Source organism: Gavia stellata, chromosome Z, assembly GCF_030936135.1.
Source record: "Gavia stellata isolate bGavSte3 chromosome Z, bGavSte3.hap2, whole genome shotgun sequence".
Taxonomy (NCBI): Eukaryota; Metazoa; Chordata; class Aves; order Gaviiformes; family Gaviidae; genus Gavia; species Gavia stellata.
Genome location: NC_082637.1, coordinates 455,018 through 479,333, shown reverse-complemented (window position 1 = coordinate 479,333; position 24,316 = coordinate 455,018). Strand labels below are relative to the sequence as shown.

Here is a 24,316-nt window from a genome sequence, read left to right as displayed (position 1 = left end):
AAGCGCGCGCGCCCGGGCCGAGGGAAGACCTTCCCCTTGCGAAGGGCCGGAGGTCTCCCCGGCGCGGACATGGCGAGGGTCCCCTCAGGGGAAGGCGGGAGGCCGCGCCGCACCACGCGGCTGCGCTCAGCGCGTCCTTCCGGGCGGGAGGACCGCCCCGGGCGGGCCGTGGCTCGCAGCCGCTGGGGAGGCAGGAGAGGGGCGATGTCGGAGCCGGTGCGGAGCGCGCCGGGGTCCCTGCCCCTCAGCCGCCTGGCGGAGCCGCTGCTCCGGAGGCTCAGCGAGCTGCTGGACCGGGCAGAGCCCGGCAAGGGCTGGCGGGACCTGGCGCAGCGAGCGGGGAGCCGCGGCAGGGTCCGGCTGAGGTGAGGGCGGCCTGTGGGAGCGGGCAGGCAGCGCGGCAGCCGGCGGCGGAGGCTGCGGGGTGGCCCGCGGCCCTGCGCTGCGCCGGGGGCGGGAGGGGCGTCGGCGGGGGCCTCCGGGCGCGCGGGCTCCTGCGGCCGGGAAGTCGCGGGGCTCAGGGGGCGCGGCCCGGGGCGGAGGGGCCGGGCGCCTTGGCAGAGCGACGGCGGAGGCCGTGGTGCCACCGCGGGGCCGAGGGCGGGGGACGCGCCGGCCCCAGGGTCCCTGCCGGGGCCCCCCCTGAGGCCGCGCTCGAGCGCATCCGTCGCCGCGAGCGGTGCGGCCGACCAGCGGTGCCGGCCCCGAAGGCAGCGGCGGGGCGGCGAGGGTGGAGCAGGTGTGGGCTCGTCTTTGCTTACCAGCTCCTCTACAAGTTTGTACTCGAGCGAAGGACAGCAGCTGAATGCTGCGGTTGTTTTGTTGCCGCTTCTGCCTGAATCCAGAGTTACCCAGCCTGTGCTGGCAATACTGTCCCTCCCCGTCGACCCATACCTCGTCTGTACTGAGGAAGGGAGCATCCCCTAACCGAAGCCCCTGCGCTGCGGCAGATGGGATCGTGGACACGTAGCCTGTCTCTAGGAGATGTTGGCTTAGTCCCACGTGAGGGCATCCAGTGAAGAAGTAACAGGGTGGAAATGGTGCGGTTTTTTGCTTTGCCACCTTTGTTTGGAAACTGTCCCCTTGTACCTCACCTGACTTTCTTCAGCGCAAATGCAGTCAACTGCTTGCCCCAGACAGGGAGCACGGAAAATGTTTGTTGATTGTTCTCTGGAGCTCCTCTTGTCTATATTAGGGTAAACGCATTAATTTTCTTCAACTCTTTCTTCCTAGGTCACATTCTCTAGGTTGCTTCCTGATCGTTTCACTTCCTGTGGCTTTTGAAGGTTTTGATTAGAGGGTAGTATCTCAAAAAAATTAGGCATTTCGAGTGCAGCGCTGAATGTACATTATGAAGATGTGTCCTTTCTCTGTTATGAGTATATTTATTAATATAGGGAAATAGAACCTGAGGACTACAATATAACCCCTCTGTAGGGCCTGTGGCTATGTTTGTTCTCTGTGTTATCCAGTAAGATACTATGAAGGTCTACTTGATAAGTGAAAATATCTCGCCTCCAGGTTTGCATGGCGCTGTGATTTAGTGAAAGAAACATTGATGAATCTTTTTAGTGGGAATATATAAACTTGCATTCCCTTTCTATAGGTGTATTCAGTTCCTTATTATCCGTGGTATTTTAATCTGCTGTGATTGAAAGTGCATAAAGACTTAACACCAGAATTTAAACTATTCATGTTTACACTTGGAGATTAATTTATTGGAACAGTTAACTGCACTGTAGCAGTGGATGTGCATATCAGTTAAGTTGCAGCAGTCACTTGTTTTAACAACTATTCTGAAAATCAAAGTCTTCCTGGACTTTCAAGTTAGATTCTGACTTGCTCTTTACCGCTTCTGAATTAGGCACATGAAAATGAAATGTGCTGTACTTGTTTTTCTGCTGAGACTTTAAAAAGTGAAAAGTAGATTTTTTAATACATTTGATCAGAATTATTAGGTACAAGCATTTCTTGTTTTGTAGCATGCAGCTTACTAACACCACTTTCTGTCTGTGGAGGCGTCACTGTATAACCTCTGAACTCCTGAAACTTGAAGGAAATGCTGCAAATACATCCAAATCAGCACTCTTTTTTTTTTTTTTAATCTTTTTGTTTGTCTACAAGTGATTTTTAACTCTGCTCCTTTCTGAGGAAAAAGTAGTAAGAAGGTCTGTGTCATGACTTTCTCATGTTATTTTGTAGCCCGCTGGATTTAGAGCAATGTTCCCTCAAAGTGCTGGAGCCAGAAGGAAGTCCCAGCTGGAGTCTTCTGAAACTACTGGGAGATCGGGGTTGCACTGTGGTAGAACTGGTGGAGTTCTTGCAGGCCCTGGAGCATACAGAGGCTCTCCAGTGTCTCAGCCATTCAGGTCAGTTCTGGTTTGTGCTCTCACTGCAACTGTGTGTTTTACACTGGGAACACTGAAGTATTTGTTTTCTACAGTAAGTAAAAACATCTTTAGTGTTTGAATTCTAGTAATCGGTATTCATATGATTACCATAGTAATTGGCTCATAATGATTCTGAGGTTAAAAGTAAGCCAAGCAGATAAGTAGGCTTGATGCAGTATTGTAGACTTGGACTTGGCTGCATGGATCTGACAGGTGCTGTCACTCTCTCTGCTGACTCGGGTTCTGTATCAAACTATGCCTTTGGGAGATGCTTACTGAACTGAAATGGTTCAGTTAGAAAGACAAGTGGTGTTGCTAGACATCTGTTCGGGCTACAGGTTTTGTTAACTGCATTTCATAGCTTACCCTAATTGCAGGAGAAGGGTCCAATTAGTGCCAGTTCTGGTGCATATTGGATCCAGACCAACTTGCTAATTGGACAGAAAAACAGACTAACTTAGGATAGAACTAGATTATTTTCTGCTAACACATTCAGTTTGCGTCTTCACAAAAAGTCCAGAAGTGGGATAATGCGAGGGAATGCATGGGTAAGACCGTGTAGACCAAGTGCTTCTTGCTATAGTGCAAAATGAGGGCCCTTTTTTATGTCCTCCTCCTTCAGGATGTGGTGAAATTCAGCCTACTAGGAAGTTACAAAAGCTTCTTTTCAGAGCAGGGAGTGGAAATGAGGCTAGCAAGCTCCTTGCCGTACTGATAGCTGTCCTATTCTTTGGACAGTATGAAAAAAGAAGCTATGGGCTGAGAACCATTGTTAAGACAACCTTGGAATTTTTCAAGTAAATTATAGTAATGCTTTGCAGCTGTTTCATCTAGTTAAGGCTGCTGCTTCTTACTGTAATAGGAGGACCATGATGTGTTGAATGAGGTGTGATTGAGTTACATGATAGCTTAGTCTAGCTGAAGAATACCACTGTAGGCTTGGCAGGGAGGGGGGAATTGGTTGTGTATCGGTGTGAGTGGATTGCGGTCACAGGGGCAAGTGTTGAGGTGGAGGCGTAGGAAGTAGTACGCTCTCCTGCACTATGAATGCTTGTTCCTTTTTATTGTTCTCCATATGCTGGTTCCTGGGGAAATACTGAAAACAAGAATGGTCCTGGTTCACATTTGTACTGCGGAGTGCCTGCAGGTAGGCAAAATGTTGTGCTTGCTTGATCTGTGATAATCCCAAGTATCACCGCTATTGAATTGAGGATTTTTGCGTGGCTGCCAGTCAAGTTACGTTTTGAAATATGTAACGAAAACTAAATCCTGGGTAAATCAGGAACTTGCTACGTAGCAGAATTGTGAGACAGTGGTATCAATTAGGGAACTGGATAGATAGCTAAGATATCCTTGTATTGAGGAGAGCAAGCCAATAAGTAGACTTTTGTCAAGACCCCGTGGAACTGCAGAGAAGGTCTCGTTATAAATAAATCTCTTGCAGAACAGTATGAATTGTGATAGAACGGATTCAGCATCCTCTAAGGAGGACTGGGTAGCTTCATAGAGACTGAGAAACTGGAACTAAGAGAAACCAAAGGGTGTTTGAAGGAAGTTTAGGAATTTTAAATTATTTAAGAAGAAGTGGTAGGCCTTGATATTTGCGGTGAGTTTATTTAAATGTTCAGGGGTGGTCAATTCTTGAAGCCAAAGTACAAATTCGTAACTGCCCATTTGTTCTAATACACCAAAAAGAGCTTAAGTTCCTTTAGGAATGGGGTTGTTTAACGTAAGACCTCTATAGCTGTCATACTGGTTTGTTAGGCTGTTTTCTACCAGCTTAGTTGATGCAGTTAAAAAGACACAAACCTTTGTGAGCCTGTGAGTGTACTGGTTAATGAGTGTGAAGTTTTGATGCTGCTTAGTGGTCTGTTTTGGCAGTGATGCTACCTCAGTACCTTCATGGCAGAGATGTATTGTTACTGGGACGTCACTTTGTTTGCAGCAATACAAAGGATCTCTTGGAAAATCATAGGCTCCCAGAACCAAGTTCCAGAACTTGTTTGTCTGTCGGAGCTTAGAGACTTGCCTGTCACATTGCATTAACTCCGTAGAAGATGGAGTTTCTTACTACAAAGACACAAAATAGTAGTGATAATAACTTTAAAACTTCTCCTTTTTGGTAGTGAGAAAGCCTAGGCATCTTGTTCCTTGGGTCACCTCTCTGTCCCTTTTCTTCCCTTTTTTTATCTTGTCATGTTGTGAACTTGCTGGAAATTAATGAAATGTGAAGAGCTTTGTCCCAGGCTATGAAGGAAAAAAGGCTTGATACGCAATTTGTGGTATTACAGTCTGGTCCTTGTGCAACCTCACTGAGTTGTGATGATTGAAACAAGAGCAAAGAGGTGTTTTTCCTCTGCAGGCAGGTCTCTTAGTGCAGCAGTTCAGGCACTTCAATCTGAATGTGAGTAATTGAGGCCAAGTTTCCAGAAATGACTGAAAATGTTTGCCAGTGTGTAAGTTAAGAATGGAACAGTTGGATTATAATTAAGATCATGAGTACTTAATTTGCACTGCATGTTTCAAAGTCTGGTAACCATAAATGTCAGTTTGCCATCCTTGATGGTAAAACTTGAGCTTTGCATTTTCCAAGGAAAATCGAAGACATATTTGTGTATCTTTGTAATCATTCAGAAGATTAGCCAGAAGGTTTTCTTTTTGACCCATTAAGTTCTGTGATGCTTGCAGGAAGTGGCTGTGCAGTGCTGAATGAATTGCAGGAAAATAAATTAAACTGTGAAGAAATTATGAATCAGATTTCTTAGAACTTGTTTGTAATACTTCCAAGGAGTGCGAAATAATAATCGTTCTGAGAGTTAGTTTTTCTCAGCTACTTTCTTAAGAGATGTTAGTGATGCAAATCAGGAGAGATTTTAAAAAAAAAAAAAAGTGGAAGTCTTTGTAAAGAGCAAGTCTTAATTTTTCTGTCCTTTAAATTGAAATAATATAATTCCTGTTTGTCTTGGTTAATGTTAAGTGATTGTGATGCTCAAAAACTGTACTTAATACACTCCCTTTAACTACGAAAAACAGTGGAGGAAGTGTTAAATGAGGAACTGAGGTAGCGATCTTCAGGGCTAGGGTATAGAGGGAAGTTATTTTAGAGAAAGAAGGGCAAGGAATTTTCAAGTCCTGTAACTACTTTGGAGTAGCTGCCTGTGTGATCAACTATTTCAGAATAAGATTGGGGGGGGGGGGAGTTAATATAGCCCGCTTCCCTGCTAGACAAAGATTATATGATTTCCAAATGTCATATAATCTCTGTTTCAGTCTGTTGACCACATGGGTTTCTGCTCAAATTGTTATGGTTTCTTTCCTCAAACATTCTCTGTTAGGAAAAAGTTCTGATCTGCGACTAAGCCATTAAACACCTGAGGGGGGGGGGGGGAAGCAGACAAAAACAAAACTCCTGGCAGAGTGTAATAAGAAGGCTTGGAGCGAATGATAATCTTGAGTCTTGTACTGGGATATTTGCAATCTCTTTGCAGCTACTTTTTTGCACGGCTTCTGGTTTACTCTATACTATTCTGTAAGATTATTCCTCCAGCAATCTGGAATACTGCTTCTGTACCAGACTACACTTTCAGCTCCAATGTGTTTTCATTAAACTATAAAGAAGGAACTACTTTCTCCCAGAACAGAACAGGGACATTAGACTGACTCTACAAAAAAAAAAAAAAAAAAAAAAAAGAATTTTTTGGTATGCATACCTATTTTGTATCTGATCGTTAATTTCTGAGAGTAATGAAATGGTGATGAAGTGCCTCTGTACCGTTCACTATTTCTGTGCTTTTTCTGTAACTAGTTGTACGGGGCCTAGCTAGGACAAAGTTAGTTTTCTTCATAGCAGCTCATATGGTGCCGTGTTTTAGATTTTTGACCAAATCAATACTGATTGTACCAATCATCAGTACCAATGTTCTAGCTTTTGCTGTACAGTGTTTGCATAGCATAAAAGCCTTCTCTGTTTCTCACTCTGCCCCCCCAGTGACTAGATTGGGGGTGTGCAATAGGCTGGGAGGGAACACAATCAGGCAGATGGCCCAATCTAACCAAAGAGATATTCCATATCATATAACATCATGCTTAGCAATAAAAGGGAAAAGAGGGACTTCTGGAGGGCCTAGGCATCTCCTGCTTGGGAACTGGCTGGGCATCAGTCTACCCACAGTAGGTGGTGTGTGGTTGCCTTTGTGTCACTTGTTTTGTTTTCTTCCCTATTCTTCCACTCATCCTTCACTTATTAAACAATTGGGTTTTGTTTGTTTTATTTTGACCTCCAAATTTTCTTGTTTTTATTCTTCCTTTCCCTCTTCCCACTGGGGGTGGGGGACTGTGTGACGCTTATCTGCCCACCGTGGTTAACCCACAACACTAGTATTGTAGCAACTAGTCATTCATGTATAGTATTGCTTGTGGTCCCACTGAGGTTGTTAAATACATTTTACCATCCATAGCAAATAATGCTTTAAACTAATGATTTCTGATGGCTTATCAGCTCAGTGTTGCTGAACACCTGGGTCATAGGTCCATGTGTTTTTTGACAGCAATGTGAAGTTAAACTTTCTGTTCTGAAGTTGCCTTCCCCCCCTGCCCCACCTCTTCTTCTGACGACCTTGGTTATACCAGTGGATCTGTGTTTGGGGTCATGCTGTAACTAGATCTTTGGAATGGTGTAGGTTAAGAAAACAACTGGATCGTATCAGACCGGTGTCAGAATTTCGCTCACGCTATTTCCTGGCAGTTAAAGTTCAAAGTGGAAAATTTTACTTTGTATACTGGCAAAAGAAAACCCCAGCCCTGCGTTCTACAGGAGCCAAAGGCATAAAGCTGAAACCAATGTTTTATCTGATAAGGTTGCATGAGGAATAGTAGAAAAATGCGCTATGTCATAGTTAAACTAATTCTTACTGTTTTGATCCATCCCTCAGGCTGTGCTTAATCTTAATCAAAGAAGTTGTTGGGAGTGAGCAAACTCTTAAAATGGGGAATACCTTTCCCACAAGGGATCTGTGATGCCATTGGAAGTATTATTTGCTTTCATGAGTAGAGAGCAAGAGGGGTTGAAGTATCCAAAAATTAAAATGTTTGAATCATCTGCTTTAAATCTTTGATAAACTCTGTAGAGTACTCATCAATTTAAGCATGGATTTTGTGTGATGGAAGAGAATTTTGAATGTCTTAAAGTCATGTAACTAATTGGAACTGCGTGTATACACAGTACAAACAAATAATTTTCAAGTATATTTAATGACAGAAACTTTCTTGGCTCAAAGGACAATTTAAATGCAAATTTAAATTGTGGAATTGTATTTCTTAATAATCTTCCTATGTGTAATTCTTTTTTTAAAGGTATAAAGATTGTTGTACAGCCAGACTCTCAAGCAGTGCTCTCTGGTCAGGTCGTCAAGCTGTGTTGTTGGGCAACAGGACACCCATTTGTGCATTACCAGTGGTTCAAACAGGAAAAAGAGGTAACAGTTGATACAGAATATAGGTTTTTTAAGTGGTGAAAAAAATAGGTAATGATTTTGGATTATACTTTTTTTTTAAGACTGTTACTCTTATTTACAAGGAGAGAAGATAGCTATATATAGTAATAAAAATAGAAGGTTAAGAAGTGCTGCATAATAAATCTATCAATGTGCTAAAACAATAAGATGGTTCCTTATATTCAGACCGCTTCATCCTTAGAGGCTAATCTTGGAATGTGACAGTAAGGAAACTGTAAGTTTCGTTGTCTCTCAGCCTACCAAGAAGTTTAACACAGGCTACTGAGAAACTGCCAAACTGGACCAAATGCCAATCACTGTTGGTCTTGGGCAGATGGAAACTGGTTTCCTATGAATGAACAGTTGAAGGCCTGAACTCGGTGGTGCTGCAGACTTCTTCAATAAAATACTGGAATGCATGTGAGCTGGTATCTCTTGAATTTGAATGGCAGCACTTATGTCCATATTACTGGTCCTGGTTATCTTTCTGCAAGATGAATGCACTTTTTTTTCTTGATGTTATTTTATTGTAAGTACTATTTTTAAAAATGCAGTAAGTTTATGGTGTTTTAAATTGCTGTTAGGACTGAAATTTTTAACTCATTTTCTATACCTTTCTAAAAGTTTATCTAGATCATGCAAAATATGGCTTAAAAATATTATTACAGTCATTTCCTGTTCATTACAGTTAAAATATAGATGTAGTGAAAAATTATTTTTCTGTGAAAGAATTTTACATTTTCCTGGTCATATCTGAATATATCTTAAGACTAGAGCTGAATGTAACACACATGCTGGATGGAGTGGTGCTTAAGAAATTATTCTGAGTTATTTGTGGAGAAAGGTAAAAATTATTAATTTCAGGAGGAGCTTTTTCAATTGGCTTAAAAGCTCAGAATTGTCTTAAATAGAGGGATATGAAGAAAGCCTGTCTCTGAGCTACTAAGTACTTAGAACAAGACTTTCTCATCCAAAACTTTCAAGTAAATGAAATAGTTGAGGCTGGTGTTACGGATATTGAAATAAATATTCGAATCTTAGATCCTGGTTTAGATTAAATCAATCTAAATTTAAATATTTCTTGGTTCACCTGTAATTCAGGTTCCCCATGGTAATTCTCCAGAGCTGGTTTTGAATCCAGTGAATGTAAACGATTCTGGCTTTTACATCTGTCGAGTGAACAGTGAATCTTCCTTTGTGTTCAGTCGGTGGGCACGACTTGAAGTTTGTGATCTCCAGGGTACGTCTAATGGTGAGTGGCAAAAACATTGTTGTCTGAAAGTCTGTTTTCCCACTCGTTAGAGGAACTTGGGTCCCTGTTGCTGTCTTGCACACATGTGAAAGAAGGCTGATTAAAAATGCAGTGTCCAATTATTGGACTTTTGTGCTGGTCACAAAAGCAGAAGACAAATGAAGTTCCACAGTAGGGGATAAGAATAGATAGATGGAAAACATACAGTGTCTTAGATCCTTTTAATTCTTAGAGGATTCTTGGACCAGAAAAGCAATTCTTTAACTCTCTTGTGTACCTGTTTACCTCTTGTTGTAACTCACTAGTGACTGGACACACACAGTCTATTCTGAATGTCTGCCCCATGGGCTCTGGCCTAATAGTCAGGACTGTTTGTTTCCTCTTCATCTGTCTGCTGCCAGTCTGAGAAGAAAGGTATTTGGGTAAAGGAGAATCTGATGAGGTTCTCTGCCTTCCTAAAAAGAAGTCCTACCTTACCTAGAAGGTCAGAACAGTAAACTGCAGAAGAGCATGTGCATGGTGGAAGCCTGGACGCTTCAGAAAACCTAGATACTGTGGAATGGAAAGAGTGTTAGCTGCACTCTGAGGAAACAGGACTGAGGTCTGGAATAAGGTTTGGCAGGTAGCGAAGTGACAGATCTCCCTTCCAGTCGCTTTTTCAGATCATAATATGCTATCACAATCTTAGACATTTACCAACCAGGAAAGATAAATTGGTCAAAGCCCAGCACATTCTTCTTTGCCAGAACACCTGGGGAAAAAGAGAGAGGCTTGGGCTCCATGGATCTGTCTGTTGCAGAATATATGTTTGCTAATGCAATCTTTTCAACTTCATATAACCAACCCAGATAATAGTGAAGACATGCCAACAATTTACTGAAATAAACCTATGAAAGGAAGAAACACATGAGTTAAACTGAGTCTTTTTGGTGTGAATTGCATCTTCATGGGTCAGCTAACAGTCAAATGTGTGCTACCTGCGTAAGAAAAGCCATAGTAATTCCACTGTACCAATGTAGGTTTGTATGTATTTATGGCACTGGCTTAAAGATACCTCTGCTTCAGTGATGGGTTTATGTATGCTCCATCTGCAGCATACATAATGCAGGTATGGAAGTGGAAGAAGCGTGAGGAGAATGGATTAATAGCAGAAAGCAAATAAGATTAAATAGCTGTCTACTCAACACTATCTAGCTAGTACTGGAATTTGTTAGTAGAACGTAAAGAAAATCTTGGAAATTTAATTCTTGAATCTAGTATATTAATGCTGTATATTTATTTCCAGTTTTTGAGGTTGCTGGAGTGACATCTTTTTGTTTTCTGGTGTGTTTAGGTGTTTTTGGTTGTTTTTTTGGGTGTGTTTTTTGTGGTGGTTTTTGGGGGTTTTTTTGTGTGGTGTTTTCTTTTTTTACAGTCAGTTGCATTAATTAAGCATTGACTCATGCACTAAGTCTACCCTTTATAAACTTTCTAATTAAATAGCCTGGACCTGCTTGCTATTGGCCTAAAGATGAGCGAGGTAAAAATCAACCGCACTGTCTTCAGACTGTGAAGAGTACTTATTTTGTCTTATGTCACGAGTCAAAGGTGTTTTTCACTTGCATCCCACATATAAAAATTATTCATGTCAGGAAAGAGATAGAGAGAACCAATCTTCCAGTAAAAGACCAAAAGCTATTGCAATGTCATTTGAGGTGACTTTTTTACATTACAATCTGCATTATATTCTCGGTCCCTTATCTAAGCGATGATTTCTTCTGCTTTTTCCTTTGCTCCTACTTCAGGTTCTATTCAGTTAGAAACCTGCAGTTTTAGATCTTGCTGATTACACCAGGAAGCTGAGATGAATAAGCTTGTAATGACTACTTTAAAAAAAAAAAAAATCTGAGAAAAACTGCAGTATATTGTTTCACACTGTGGCAAAAGATTTGATGACTAGAGGGCAGCAGGTATCCACAGTGCCTTGCTTTATGTTCCATGACTCTTGGCTGACCAGGAACCATACTAGAAGTGAATTTTAGCGTGTTTAGGTCTTGGTGATGGGTAAAAGGATAAGGGGCAGGATGGATTGCTTCTTCCTGTAACTTTCCCTCTTAGGGTGCTTACAAAGAAACCTAAAACGGATATGTAGTGCTTGCACTGAATGAATGCTCTCTATCTCCTGTAACATTTGGCTTGGGATTACGGGTGTTTCAGTTGAACTAGATGACACTGACAGTACCATTTCTGCAAATGTTGACTAGGTATGAAATCTATTTCAGCTGCTGACAGTCTTTTTTTTTTTTTCTTTTCCTTTTCCTGGTCCCTTGGTTTCTTTTCTCAGATTTTACTCCTCTCTTTTCATTGCTTTCTGTTTGCTGAGAGTTCGACCATTCTCCATTCTGTAAAAGCTGCCTTTCATAGTTGTCTTGTGAACTTGTGATCAGCAAGGCAGCCAGACACAATTCTGAAAGATACTGCTACAGGCTTGTTACTGTATTTTGTGAGTGATACAACAACAGGCTGTACCAAGGACAGCCTGTAAATGAGATGGCACGTAAGGGGTCACACCGGAGACGGAAACCATGTTATCTTTCAATCTCCTGTTCTCTTTCACTATCTGTAACTTTTGTGTTCCTTGTCTTAAAGACTAATGCTGTTTAATTTGACTATAACAGCAGTTCCTTTCCATCTCGTCTTACTTCTGTCTTTCTGCCCCAAAGGGAAATTAATTCTTTACATCTTGTTGAAAGATCCGCATTATCAAACTGGGACATTCGGAGGGAGGGAGAGAGAAGGTTCTGTAAAAAGCTGAGTGAAAGGGAGTAAAGTTCATTTCAACATAGAAAAATCTTTCCTATGATGAAAGTTAGTTAGAGAAAACAAAGCTCTCTGCAAGAAAAAAAAAAAAAAACAACACCATCATAGAAGTTGATAGAGAACATGGTAAGCCAGGGTCTCTGCATTTGAAATGCCGTACACCAGCAGTCATAGAACAGAATATTTGTTCAGGCATCTGTCAGTCTTTTCACCAGTATCAAGTCTGCATTAGGAAATACAGCCTTCTTTTAAAGATGCTAATCAGCATTGATCATAAATATGAAACATCTGTTCAGGTTTATAAACTTTATAAAACTATACAGGTTAATAATGCCCCAAGAAGCTCAGATGCTAATAGAACAGAGATATCCGTATCACTGTCTCCCTTTATTTAACTATGCAAAGGAAAATGTTGTCACCTCCTAATTGTCAGTCATGAAGAGTTCTGATGACAAAACATGTGTCTACCTATTTAGTCTAAAAGTAAAGATGAGTGACCTTGCAGCTGTGATAAAAGATCACTGGTGTGACCTTTACAAGTAGGTCTGGGCTTGCTCTATGTGTCAGTTAATCAAACTGTTCAGTACACAGACATCAGAAACCTTGTCAGTGGAGCACTCTTGTGTTTGTAGTGGATGTTTTAAAAATTAATTTCAACACTTTGTTTCAATAAATTTTATCATATATATAAATTTACATTACATCAGCTGGACAAGTCTTTAATGCATTTAGGGTTTTCTGGATAGGTTGCTTTCCCAAAGACATTTCTCTATGGGGACATGTCAGTGGCTGATGTTTAAGTGTTTTTAGCTTTTTTAGTATATCTACCATAAGGTTTGATGCTGAGTTTAAAATAAGAACAGGGATACGCTAAAACTAACTGATTTTAAGTTTTAAATTCTTATTCCTGTGTCCACACTTGCACACAAATTGGATCCTCAGTCCATCCTTCAGCAGCCACTCTTCTTTGTACTTGCGCCTTTCCCTGGAGCCTTTGTAATCTTACAGGCAGGAATAATTAATGCAAAGAGGGCTTTGCTTTTTTTTTACTTCTGCGGTGTATTTGATGTGCATTCATTTTTACTTTTCAACTGAAGAACTGGAAAGCTGTTGCTACTAATTTTTAGCATGTGCTTAAAGTTGCTATTAAAACAGTCTGTTGTAGTTACAGGAAGATGTGGCCATATGTCATCAATTCTTGTTGGGCTACCTGCAGTTACATTCTCACCCTTTCGTTTCTTTTTTCTTCCTTTCTTGTTTTATTAAGGGAGCTTAATTGGTTTGCCTGAAAACAAGTTGCGCATTTGTATTCAGCCTCAGTCACAAAACCTGACAGTGGGGGATGCTTTGGTACTAGAATGTGGAGCTGTTGGAAACCCAATTCCTCATTACCAGTGGTTCAGAAATGGATTTCCATTGGCAAATGGGAGCAAAAATGTCTACGTGGTAAGTTACTGCAAAGTGCCAGCCATGGGGGACTAATGTGTAACCACCTTTAACTTATCACATAAAGCTTCCTTGAAGAAAAGAATTTCTTCATAGCCTTGATAACCTCTTATGGAAGTGCTTGCTTTAAGTTGTTCTCATGTTCTGTTACTTGCCCATACTGTTCTGAGGCTCTCGGGTGCATAATTTTAATCCACCTGAAACATGTTCAGGTAGTCATGGGTTGTAGGCTATAGTGTATTTTGGATTAGTGTGACATACTGACATAACAAGATTAAGTATCAGTAAAAGTGAACGCTTCTCTTTCTGCCTTGTACTGCAAAGCACTCCGATTTGTGCAAGCTGTTGCATTCAGTGCTTAATGCATCTCAAGCCTCTGGGGTGGATTTGCTCCTTTCTTCAGTTCTTGAAAGCATTTCTAGAACACACATGCTGTCCAGCTTACAGAAGAATAAGGGTATCGGCAGCTTTTGGATTTGTTTAGGCTTTGCTTTTAGTTTTTACTCGTTCTTGCATGTGGGCTTAAATGAAACTGATACAGGTATTCTTTTGGGGTCTGGCGGGATGACTGTGATGATGCTTGTATAGGTAACTTACGTGGATATGGAACATCAAGGGACATACTGGTGTCACGTATTCAATGACCGGGAAGATCAAGACAGCAAGAAGATAGAAGTTGTTATAGGTAAGGAGTTTTTCTGTCAGCTGACTTACCAATTTCTTCCCTATCATTAGAATCTATTTTTGAAGCTTTTAGTATTAAGCCAAGCTTAATACACATGCCTTCTGTATTTTTAGTTTATCCATTTGTTAAAATAGCTGTGCTTGCCTGCAGCAAATGGAATTTTAGAGCTTTGTCAGTTATAAAGTGTTTTGGGTTTTTATGGTAACCAGAACAGAAATGCTACCACTTTTTGGCATTGCTAGCATGTACGTGGCTTGTCAGCAGATTGCAAGCTGATTTCTTCATGTTTTTTGACAACTAAAAGAAGTTTAACTCTTGTTGGTGATATGAACTGTGTTACACTGAGTCCTTCAGCAATCAGGACAGGTGAAGTTATTCATAGCAAGCAGAATAAATGAATATAACATGCTTTAGTGTGTGTGTGCATGTATTTGCAGTAAACTAAAGAGAATATCTGTTTGTATAGCTTCCAGATCTATCTAGGAATACTATTGCATAATTCATATTAAAAGTTCTTTCCTAGCCTAAGAAATATTCTAGTTTAGTACTCCTGAGTTTTAGTAATAATTGCTGTACGGTGTTGTGGTCAGTGCTCATTTATACTGCTATAAAATGAGGCAGATTGCAGGGAAGCTTGGAAGTGACCTTTGTCTTCCGCTTTGTGTGCTAACTCTCATAACTGAGAGCAATTGTCTTCCAATTTTTTCCCCCCCCTCCCTTAAAACACAAGGAAGGAAAGCTATGGCAGTGGAGTGCACAGAAGGTAAAGTAAATCTTCAGTTGTGAATCAATTTTTAAAAATTAATGATGGTTAATGATGGGGGTGATGGATTGTTGTGTGTGTTGCTGAAAAGCATGTGTGGGTTAAGGGTTTCAGTCTACTTTAAAACACTGATGTGTGATGCAACGTTCCTTCTGCATGTTCTTCTCTCTTCTTTGCCGTGATACCATGATCTAGAGCACACAGGAGACAAGCTGCTTCTTCTGTAGTATTCAAAGTTGTTTGATTTTTGCACTGTTTTTGTGTCCTGTGCTTACAGTTTCAAGTGAAATGTAAAGATCTTGAGATTTCTTTGGCTGGGCTCAGGAGGCAACATCCTTGCAAGAAAAGCTGAAGATGTTTAGGAACCTGGGTGACCTTAGAGAGCTGGATAGAGCTAGTTCCCCTGTCAGCTCTGTGTCTGCAAGAGTTGTTTCCAGCAAACTTACTAGGATGATTTCTGTTCTCCTTTGCATTGGTGCAATGGGGAGTAAGAAGTGTATTGTGACCTTTAGTGTTGATAGATTATCTCGAAGTCTGTAATGTTTACATCATAGGGGATCATATATAAAGATGTAAGGCTGCTTACAGCAGGTCCCCCCCAGCTTACCTACCAACAAAGAAAAAAACAAATGCATTTGCAAAGTACAATAAATGGCTCTCTACCCTGTTTTTTCATAGAATCATAGAATTTTCTTGGAATTAAACTGCTCAGCAGCATTTCTTGTTCAAAGTTTAACCAGAGCTGACATTCCCCTTTAGCCCTTTTGTTAAAGGTTTAACATTGTGAGGGGATTGTGTACTGTCACTCACTGGAACATACAAGTGATACGCATTTCGGTGTCAGCCCCTTCCATGGCATAGCTTCTGAGACCAATCATCTCTTTGAGCCTTCACATATTTTCTGGCTTGGACGTGTCTGCATTACCTGATGCAGTGCTATGCAGAAGCCTCCTACTTACCTGTAATTCAGCTACCCTTTGAAGCAGAAGATAACCACTGTATTACCTGTGGGGGTCTACACCCAAATTACCATTCGCTTGGATGCAGCATCATTCTGCTACTAAGCTACATTAACACCTACAGCAGTATCACCTGAGGTCACTACAGTCCCCTATGTGGGTATATGAGCTTGCTTTTGTGGCTTAAGAGGTCTGGCTAGGGCTCCACTGCATGGAGCAGACCTGCTCTAAGAGACCTCTGGTGCTTCAGATAAATGATTTTTCTTTTCCTTAGTTTCCAATGTTCTCAGAATAATTAGGTGAAACCTGTGGTAGCTTACAATTTTCAGACATTCTATCTGAAGTTTTTCAGAATACACATGGCTTTACAAAGTAACATTTCTTGCTCAGGATGTTGGTTTTTTAGCAGTCCTTCAAACATCTATTTTTCAATATACATTCAAGCTGCTTGCATGCCTGTGGGATCGAGGCATAGTATGTGTTTCTCCCTTCGTTTTGAGATCTACTGTATTATAACACTGTGTCTTGCATAGCATAATTTACTGATGTAGAATAGTCTCTTCCCTGCCTGTGGAATAAACATATGAAAGGTTAGATTTACAGAAATGCAAAGCCACAAGTGTTTTAGAAAAGTAGTTTGTTTTCTAACGTTCGGCTTCTATTAATAATGGCATGACACTTAATTATATTTTTCTTAATAAAAAATGTATTTTTTTCTTCTTGTTTAAACTGTGATTTTATTGGTGTATTTATTCACAGAAGATCTAAGTGATCTTCAAAAACCAGGTAAGTGATAAGTTTTTCAAAACTTTAATTTAACGTCTTCATTTTATATTACAAATCACTGAAGCCTAGCTGGGTTATAGTATATAGTTTACATTATTTGGATGTATTTATAACTGGGGATTTAATAGGGGCAGATACTATGTTAAGAGCAGCACAGCTTTCTGGTTCCAATAAATTAACTTGAAGAATATAGTGAATCACAGAGTTGCTATTATCTTTGTAAAATCACACAAAGCTGCTCTTTTTTACTGCATGTATACTTATACAAATACAGAAAGAATTATCTTTTGCTTTCTTGTCTGTGGCTTCTTTGGACTCTGCTTTTTCACATGATTAAGGTGAAAAAGATGTAGGTGGCTGTTACCCATGATATGTTGAATTGGTATATTTCTTAAATTCATGTTGGAGTGAGCTAATGTGATTTGAACCTTGTTTGATGTTTATTACAGAAAGGTTGATCTGGAATAGTACTCCATAAGGGATTATCCCTGATACAGTGTTCCCAAAATCTCAAATCATATAGGTTATGTAATTTCCTGGGTTAGACATCAGAGATGTGTTTCTTTTTGCCAAGACATAGTTTTAGTCACTGAAGTGGTACTGTCATGATACATAACATGTTATCCAAAGTGTACCACTTTGGTGTATCGATTACCTGTTCCTCTTGGAAGAGCACTGGCTCTGCCATCCCTCTTTGAAGTATAAAATAAATTAATTTTCACATACAGATGGTCATCCCTACTAAGCATCCCCCATCTTGCATGTCTGCATTTCATTTGGAGAGGATGAATTGTTTTGGGTGTTACTAAAAATGCTGACCTGCAGTTTGTGAGATTCAAAATTATACTGTAAGCATCTATTATTTCTTAATTTATAGAACTAGCTATTCATATCCTATTAGGCTATGTTTGCTGGAAGAGGGTGAAGGAAATCCGGTCAAGAACACAACAGCCTAAAACCCCACCGAAACAAAAAAGAGAGTACCTTTTTTGTCTTAAACTAGTAATTTATTAGGCAAAGCAGTACCAGTAGACTATGGCTGTCTGGAACATGCGGTTCATTTTCTGACATTGGCAACTATGACTGTAGTTACTGACGAGGTGTTCTTTTAATCTATTTCAAGCAGACGTACAAGAACAATCAAATCGCAGACCTGTTGGTAAGTAGTTTTTTAGCTGTAATGAATGTATTTCATATTTGGAAATAGATTTTGCTTCTTCTGAATATTGCTTCTTCTCCCACTGCTAGTGAAATAACTGTAGTGCATGTAAATAGCTGCAGGGAGGGACACTTCTGAGTATTTTTATAGTCCTTTATAATGCTTGCATGCCCTTTCGGTAGTAAACTGTGGTGAGGGCACCAGTATTTTTAGTGACTCGGCGGAGCATCTACAACTTCTCATCTGTTTCAGTTTACTGTTTCAAATTCCTCTGACCACGACCTTAGCCAGTGTGTTACTTTATTACTTTGAATACTTCAACAGTTGGAGGTAGTGGCATTAGGATGATGTGATAAAAAGGATTAGGAGTCTGTCTGCTAAGGGTATGCTGTCCCTGCAAGCTCAGCTCTTCCTATGCACAGTGTGTGGATGCTTTGATCCTGAGCTGAAGCTCATAAAGGTAGATGCATAGCGTAAGTGTGTTATGAAGAATAGTTGCTGTGTTTTTTTTAATCACATTCTAAAATTTGCATGGTAGCCTTGGCTGTGGTCAGGCATGTTGTCTTGTTGATGCTAAACCAGGTTGGAAAGGCTGCTGTCCTCCATTGAAATTTTACCACTCAGGTTCATCAGTCTGAGAGGGAGTGTAAGTGCTCCCCAGTCCTGGTTCATCTTTTCTAAATTTATTAGAAAGCTTGTACTTTTAAAAGTGTTTTTTCAGTGACAGTATGTCACTGTCACTCAGTCTCTGCTGTTTAAAATACTTTACACTGTTCAAGACCTTGGAGGTTTTCCAGCTGCAAAAATGTTGAAAACATCTTGTTTGAAGGAGGTGAAACGTTAGACATTGAGGCTATGGACAGAGATTCTCTTCTGGATCTAGCTGTGCGGGGGTACTGACTCTGAAGCAGGTTTGGGGCATTCACGTGATCGCATTTGCCGCCAGAACTGTGGGACAATAATTCCTATCAGAGAGAAGTAACAAACCAGGGAGGAAATGCCTTGCTTTGAATAAGTGCCTTTCTGTAACGTAGTGTGCAATTTTTGGATAAAAATCAGGCTAGTGGTCTCTAAAGCATTTCTGTCAATGTGACTTTCCCCTTTCATTGCTGCTTTCTTTACTTATGACAGAATTATTTCTGACTTAATTAAAATCAAAGTGAATGCATCTCAAACTATGAGAATGTCAGTAGACTTCCCTCCGAATTTTGTAAATTTCTTGTATCTCCGTATAACTGTTTTTAACCAGAGCAACAGTAAAAAGAAGTGTTAACAAACAGAAAAAAGACTTTTTACTTCTGACCTGTAAAAGTTTCCATCTAAATGTACTGTGTTTTAGAGAGACAGGATATGGGAGATGGAGATGTGAAATGGTCTTTTGTGTGTGGTAGGGTTTTTCTGTTTGTTTTTTAAGAAGCATAAGAAAATTTGAGTTTCTTGGAAAAGCATACTGGCCATAGCTTTGGCAACTTGCCATAAGAATTTTCATATTTCTTAAATTTCTTCTTGCATGGGGGAATTCAGGAATGGTCTGTGCTGGCAGAAAAATGAAAGAAATAGGAGATAGCCTTAGTGACTCACTTCTTGACAGATTATCCAGTCTGAGGTGCATCACAGTTCAGATATGATGACTGACAGACCATGCTAAAATGTTTTTTTTTGGTTTTGGATGAGAAGAGTTGAGCTGTATTGTTGATGTAGGATGACTTCTAAAATAATATAAAATATTGTGCCAGAATTGATATTGGATACTGTTTTCACTTTAGGAGAAAATAAATTTAAAAGTATTGAAACCATGGAATATATAAACATGCTGCGGTTCTGTTTTTCCTTTGTCTTTGCAGCAACAGACAAGGTAGCTCTGTTAATAGGAAATATGAGCTACTGGAATCACCCGCAACTCAAGGCTCCTATGGTAGATGTCTATGAATTGACAAATTTGCTAAGACAGCTGGATTTCAAAGTTGTTTCTTTGCTGGATCTTACTGAGTCCGAGATGCGAAATGCAGTGGATGAATTTTTACTTCTCCTGGACAAAGGAGTATATGGTAAGAACATGTGATACCCCTTCTGAAGTAGGTCAGTTTTTTGTGATCTATCAAGTACACAAGCATCTGGTATTTACCTCTGCCAGCTCACTATACCTGATAGCAGAACAAACTTCATGGTAAATAGCATGTATGTAGAATGGGAAAAGTAAGTTAAAAACACCCACCAGCATATCCTTTGACTTTGGTTAAAATGTTACTGTTTCTTAGAACAGGTAAAATGTTTGAACTTTTTTCTTTAACCATACCTAAAACTGAGATGTGCTTTTTTCTTTGTTAGTACTGATGTGTTTGTCTGCTAAAAGATGCTGCATCTGTATTTGACAACATGCTCTGCAGAAGTTGCATATTTGTACTAAGAAGTCATTAGTACTAGTTTGTGGTATTCTTGCTCTTGCTTAAAAGACTAGTCTGTTGTTTCACCTGTATTAGTGTATTATGGAAACAAGCTAGTAGCAGAGTAGTTGAAAAGTGTGTAACTGCAGTATACAAGACTACATGTAGTCTTGGGCAGCAGTCCTTGCTGGTTTTAGGAGACATCTTAAACATCTTCTTTGTAAACTTCTATTCTGTTGTCCTCCTCCTTCCTTACCCATGCCTGCAAGCTAATGATTTGGTTAGGGCTGGCCAGTCCCTTGGCATATGTAGACTGCTAAGTTACATTTTTGTTTGGGAGGTGGGGGACAGCCCTAAGAACAGCATGCAATATGTTCTGGGCTTGCTGGTGGGACCCTTCTGTTCATCCCCTGTCTTTCTACTGGATGTCTGCAGAATGCTCTTTCCTTCTGGATTTCCGTCCTTCTGGTGCTCTTTGGGAGGGGCGGCTCTGCTGTCTTCGTCCTCGCTCACCAGATCTGTAAAGGACAGAGGAAGAGGGGTGCTTTTCTTTGCCTTGACAGTGAGCTGCACTGATACCAGGTGTGTTGGGGCAGGGGGGCAGGAGAGTGGGACATAGTAGCAAAGCATATCTCTCATGAAGATGTTAGAAACTAAAATGCGCAATACAGAAATAAGAAAAACACTCTGCTTTAGAGTTAAGGCATAACAACAGATTGGATGCAATCTCTTTTTGCCCTCTTCTTTTTTGCCAATTTCTCAGGTTAAGTAGAAATTCTTATTTTGAATTGCTGGTTCTCTTCAGTTATTGTGATGTTGGCCTGGCAAGCGCAGAGTTTTTTATAATGTCCTTGACAGGGAGTGAGAGTTAGTTGTGCAAACGTGGATTTCTATTTCAAAAAGCAAATTGAAAAGAAGTTTATGTAAAATGAAAATGTAGTTCTCAAGTTATGTCTATGCACTTTAAAGAAGTAAAATAAACCAGAGAAGAATTCACATTGTCCTTTGCAGAATATACCTTGCATAAGAAAAGGCATTAACTGAGAAATTGGTGAGCTGTGGACTTCAGGTTCTGACTTTCTGCGGTTGTCAATAATGAAGGACTTTTCACTAAGTTGAATACTAGGATTCCTGTTTGGGCAGAACTCAGGTACAACTGTTGTTTCACAGCTCTGTGGAAGGTCTGAATATAGAGTATAAAATTTATTCTTTCTTCGTGTCTTTGCACATTAGATGGAAAGCTTAATAGTGGTTATGCTGCTTAAGCAGGCAGCAGCCCTCTTTTTTTTTTCCTTAAACTACTGAGACTTAAAAATAACACCCCACAAAAATCGAAGGCGCTCACCTCTAAATTGCAGCATCACTTTAATGATTGTACTGCAGCATCTCATCAGTATTGATTTAAGTTATAGGAGGACAAATTAAGCAAAGTATGCATACTAAAAGATGTATGTTTAACACATTTATCTTTTTTTTTCCTCTTAAGTTTTTGTTATTTGAGTCACACATCCATTTATAAGATACCTGTAATAGACTATTAATAATAATTCTAAGCTCTCCTCCACATACTGCACACGAGGAGCCTTCTGCTGGGATAATGACTAACCAGTCGGGTCTGGTATGCATTACTACTACTGATATGCATTGATTCTTAGATGATTACTCATATATTGGGATTCCTTTTCTTGCATAAACTTGGTTTTGAGGGACAAAGCACAAGACAGAACTGGTGGCTGTGCTAGCTGTTGGAGGGCATGGTGGAATTGATGCACAGAGGAAAAACCTTCACGTCTTGCATGGAAAAGGCCTAGAATGCCTGGCTTGGAGTGTAAGAAAAGTTCTTCTGTGGGTTTTGAAGAGTTTGCTGCTGACTGCCACTATTTTTGTCATTTTTCTGAAAGCTAAGATTGCATAAACGACTCCAGAAATCATTTAGAATAGAGACCAAAAAGTTCTGCCAGTTGTCCTGTTTAAATTGCAGAATTCCTATAGTAACGCCCACCCGAGGAAACTTTATTTGATTCTTTTTTGGAACACAAGGTCAGATTATTTCATAGTATGACTTTTTTAATGGTGTGTTAACCTGATGCTCTGTCTGTGCAGAACTGGCTGATCTGACATTTGGGCATTTATGTCAGAGCCAAAACTTGCATGACATGAAGACTAATTATGGCAGTGAAGTTTAGTAGACTTTCTGATAACAGTTTTCTTTTTTTGTTCCCTGGGAAATAGATGTGCTTATACATTTGAGTGAGCTTTTAGATTCTTGCATCTTCTCATTTTTTTTCTGTAATTGTTGACATGAATTTACAACATAAAGTACTGAAAAGCTTTAATGAGTTTCTCAGCAGCACCGTATGAAAGCTCTTATAAAGCATATTTTTGCAGTTTTATTTTTCCAGCAAGTTGATATTTCTGAAAGGTAAGCAGAGCATTCTTTCAGTAGTGTTTGGCAATAACTACTTCAATTTAAATGGTCACTTTGTTCTTTCTGGATAGTGGCTATTAATGGCTTAAAGCATGTAAAAGATGCTGTCAGTGCACAAATAGATAATGATTTATTGCATTTTTAGTGGGCATAGCTCCAAAAAGAAGAGGCATAGTGGCTACTTCTGTTTAGTCCTTGTTACACATATTCATGATGCCTAATACGACATTGTGTAATTCTTGCTTACTGCCAGGAAAGTGGCATTTGGGATACTGTTCCTTAAGAGCAGGAGTAGTAGACAAAGTGATGATGATTGTCTCCTCTAATGTCTTCATTTATGTTGTTTGTACTGTAGGGTGCAATTAATATTGTATTCCACAAAGGGTAAAAGCATAGACCCATATGTTTTAAAGGCTAAAAATAGTTAGGCTGGTCTCTTAAAAAAAAAAAAAAAAAAGAGAGAGAGAGAAAGCGAGAGAGAGGGACAGATATCACTTAAATGCTGACGTCTATGAGGAACTTGAGCCTACTTAAAATTGTTGTGTCAAAGTGTCTAATGAGGCCTTCCAAACTTGTTTACTCTACTTGCTCTGGGTATGCAGAGATTTATTTCTGGTCTTGAGTTCAACATATTAACTGTTGCAGGTACTCATCAAATAAGCATAGCACAGTCATCTGCCAAGGATATAAAAGAAATGTTGTTATTTCTGAAATATTTCTATTCATTGAGGAAATACTCTGGTAAATCATGCTTTACGTTAGAGAGATTTGTTTCCTTCAGTCAGTCCAATTACTTATCTAACATACACTCAGATATATAATCTTAAATATAACCTTGATTTAAGTCCAGATCCAGACTCTGTGGAAATCAAATTTAAGAGTTTCCTTTTAACTTAGGACCTGATGTGGAGTCATGCACTTGGCGCTTAACTTCATTTTTAACTCTCTTGAAACTACCCAGTCTCAGGTAACCATGGGAATCTTGCAAATAGCCCAATAGTACCTTTATTTGTTTAGGTTTTTAATCATACACTTTAAATGCTGTGCCCTTTAGAAATCTAACTTTTAATTGAATAAAGCTGTTGCCATTTTCCAAGACTCTAGCAGATGAATAACCGTCAGGCGCTCTGTTTAAGTGAAGCCTGGCATCCTGGAGTTTACCTTGTATGCACTTGCTGGCTGCTTATCTTGACTATGCATGTTTCCCGTAAAAGAAATTGAGCAATGTTAATTGAATGGAGCAATTTGCAAGGTCTTGGCGTAGTTGTTAATGACTTGAGAGCTTACAAGTAAAAGAGAACCGAAGGCTTACTTTGAAGGGCTATAGTTATATCTTGGTATTCTGTTACAAAAAGTGCAGGTCTATGTGAGAGAAGTATTTTCATTTGTTGTAGCTATCTGTAATGAAAAGGTAAAAACATACAGCATACCTGCCTACACAAGGTGATTTAAATGTAGATCATTTTAGTATGTTAGGGTAAGGCTTATTTTGTTTTTTCTGAATATTCAAGTTTTGTAGTGACATAAATTTCACAGCTATTTTTAGTAAGAATGACATAAGAAGACCATATCTCCAGTTAGCATAAATTGTCACATCTCTGTTGACTTTTATTCAGCTGCAGCACTATATACTAATTGAAGACCGTAGACTTCTTGGTATAGATAAATAAAAATTCTTTTTAGAGGATAGAACTTGTCATAGATAAGCAAAAAAAGCACTGGGAACAGACAATAGCAAAATTCCATTTAATTATACAAGCTTCTGGCAACTGC

The 24,316-nt window shown here is 39.8% G+C and overlaps 1 protein-coding gene across 1 annotated transcript in view; it reads left to right on the top strand.

Annotated features, from left to right (window-relative positions):
- The first annotated feature begins 204 nt into the window (after positions 1 to 204).
- Positions 205 to 24,316, top strand: part of MALT1 (MALT1 paracaspase) — a 37,296-nt gene continuing 13,184 nt past the window's right edge. The window contains exons 1-10 of the mRNA XM_059833563.1: positions 205 to 365; positions 2,203 to 2,369; positions 7,743 to 7,864; positions 8,984 to 9,134; positions 13,201 to 13,379; positions 13,968 to 14,064; positions 14,795 to 14,827; positions 16,546 to 16,572; positions 17,696 to 17,731; positions 19,576 to 19,779. Coding sequence (XP_059689546.1) covers positions 205 to 365; positions 2,203 to 2,369; positions 7,743 to 7,864; positions 8,984 to 9,134; positions 13,201 to 13,379; positions 13,968 to 14,064; positions 14,795 to 14,827; positions 16,546 to 16,572; positions 17,696 to 17,731; positions 19,576 to 19,779 — 1,177 coding nt within the window. The remainder of the gene's footprint in view (positions 366 to 2,202; positions 2,370 to 7,742; positions 7,865 to 8,983; positions 9,135 to 13,200; positions 13,380 to 13,967; positions 14,065 to 14,794; positions 14,828 to 16,545; positions 16,573 to 17,695; positions 17,732 to 19,575; positions 19,780 to 24,316) is intronic.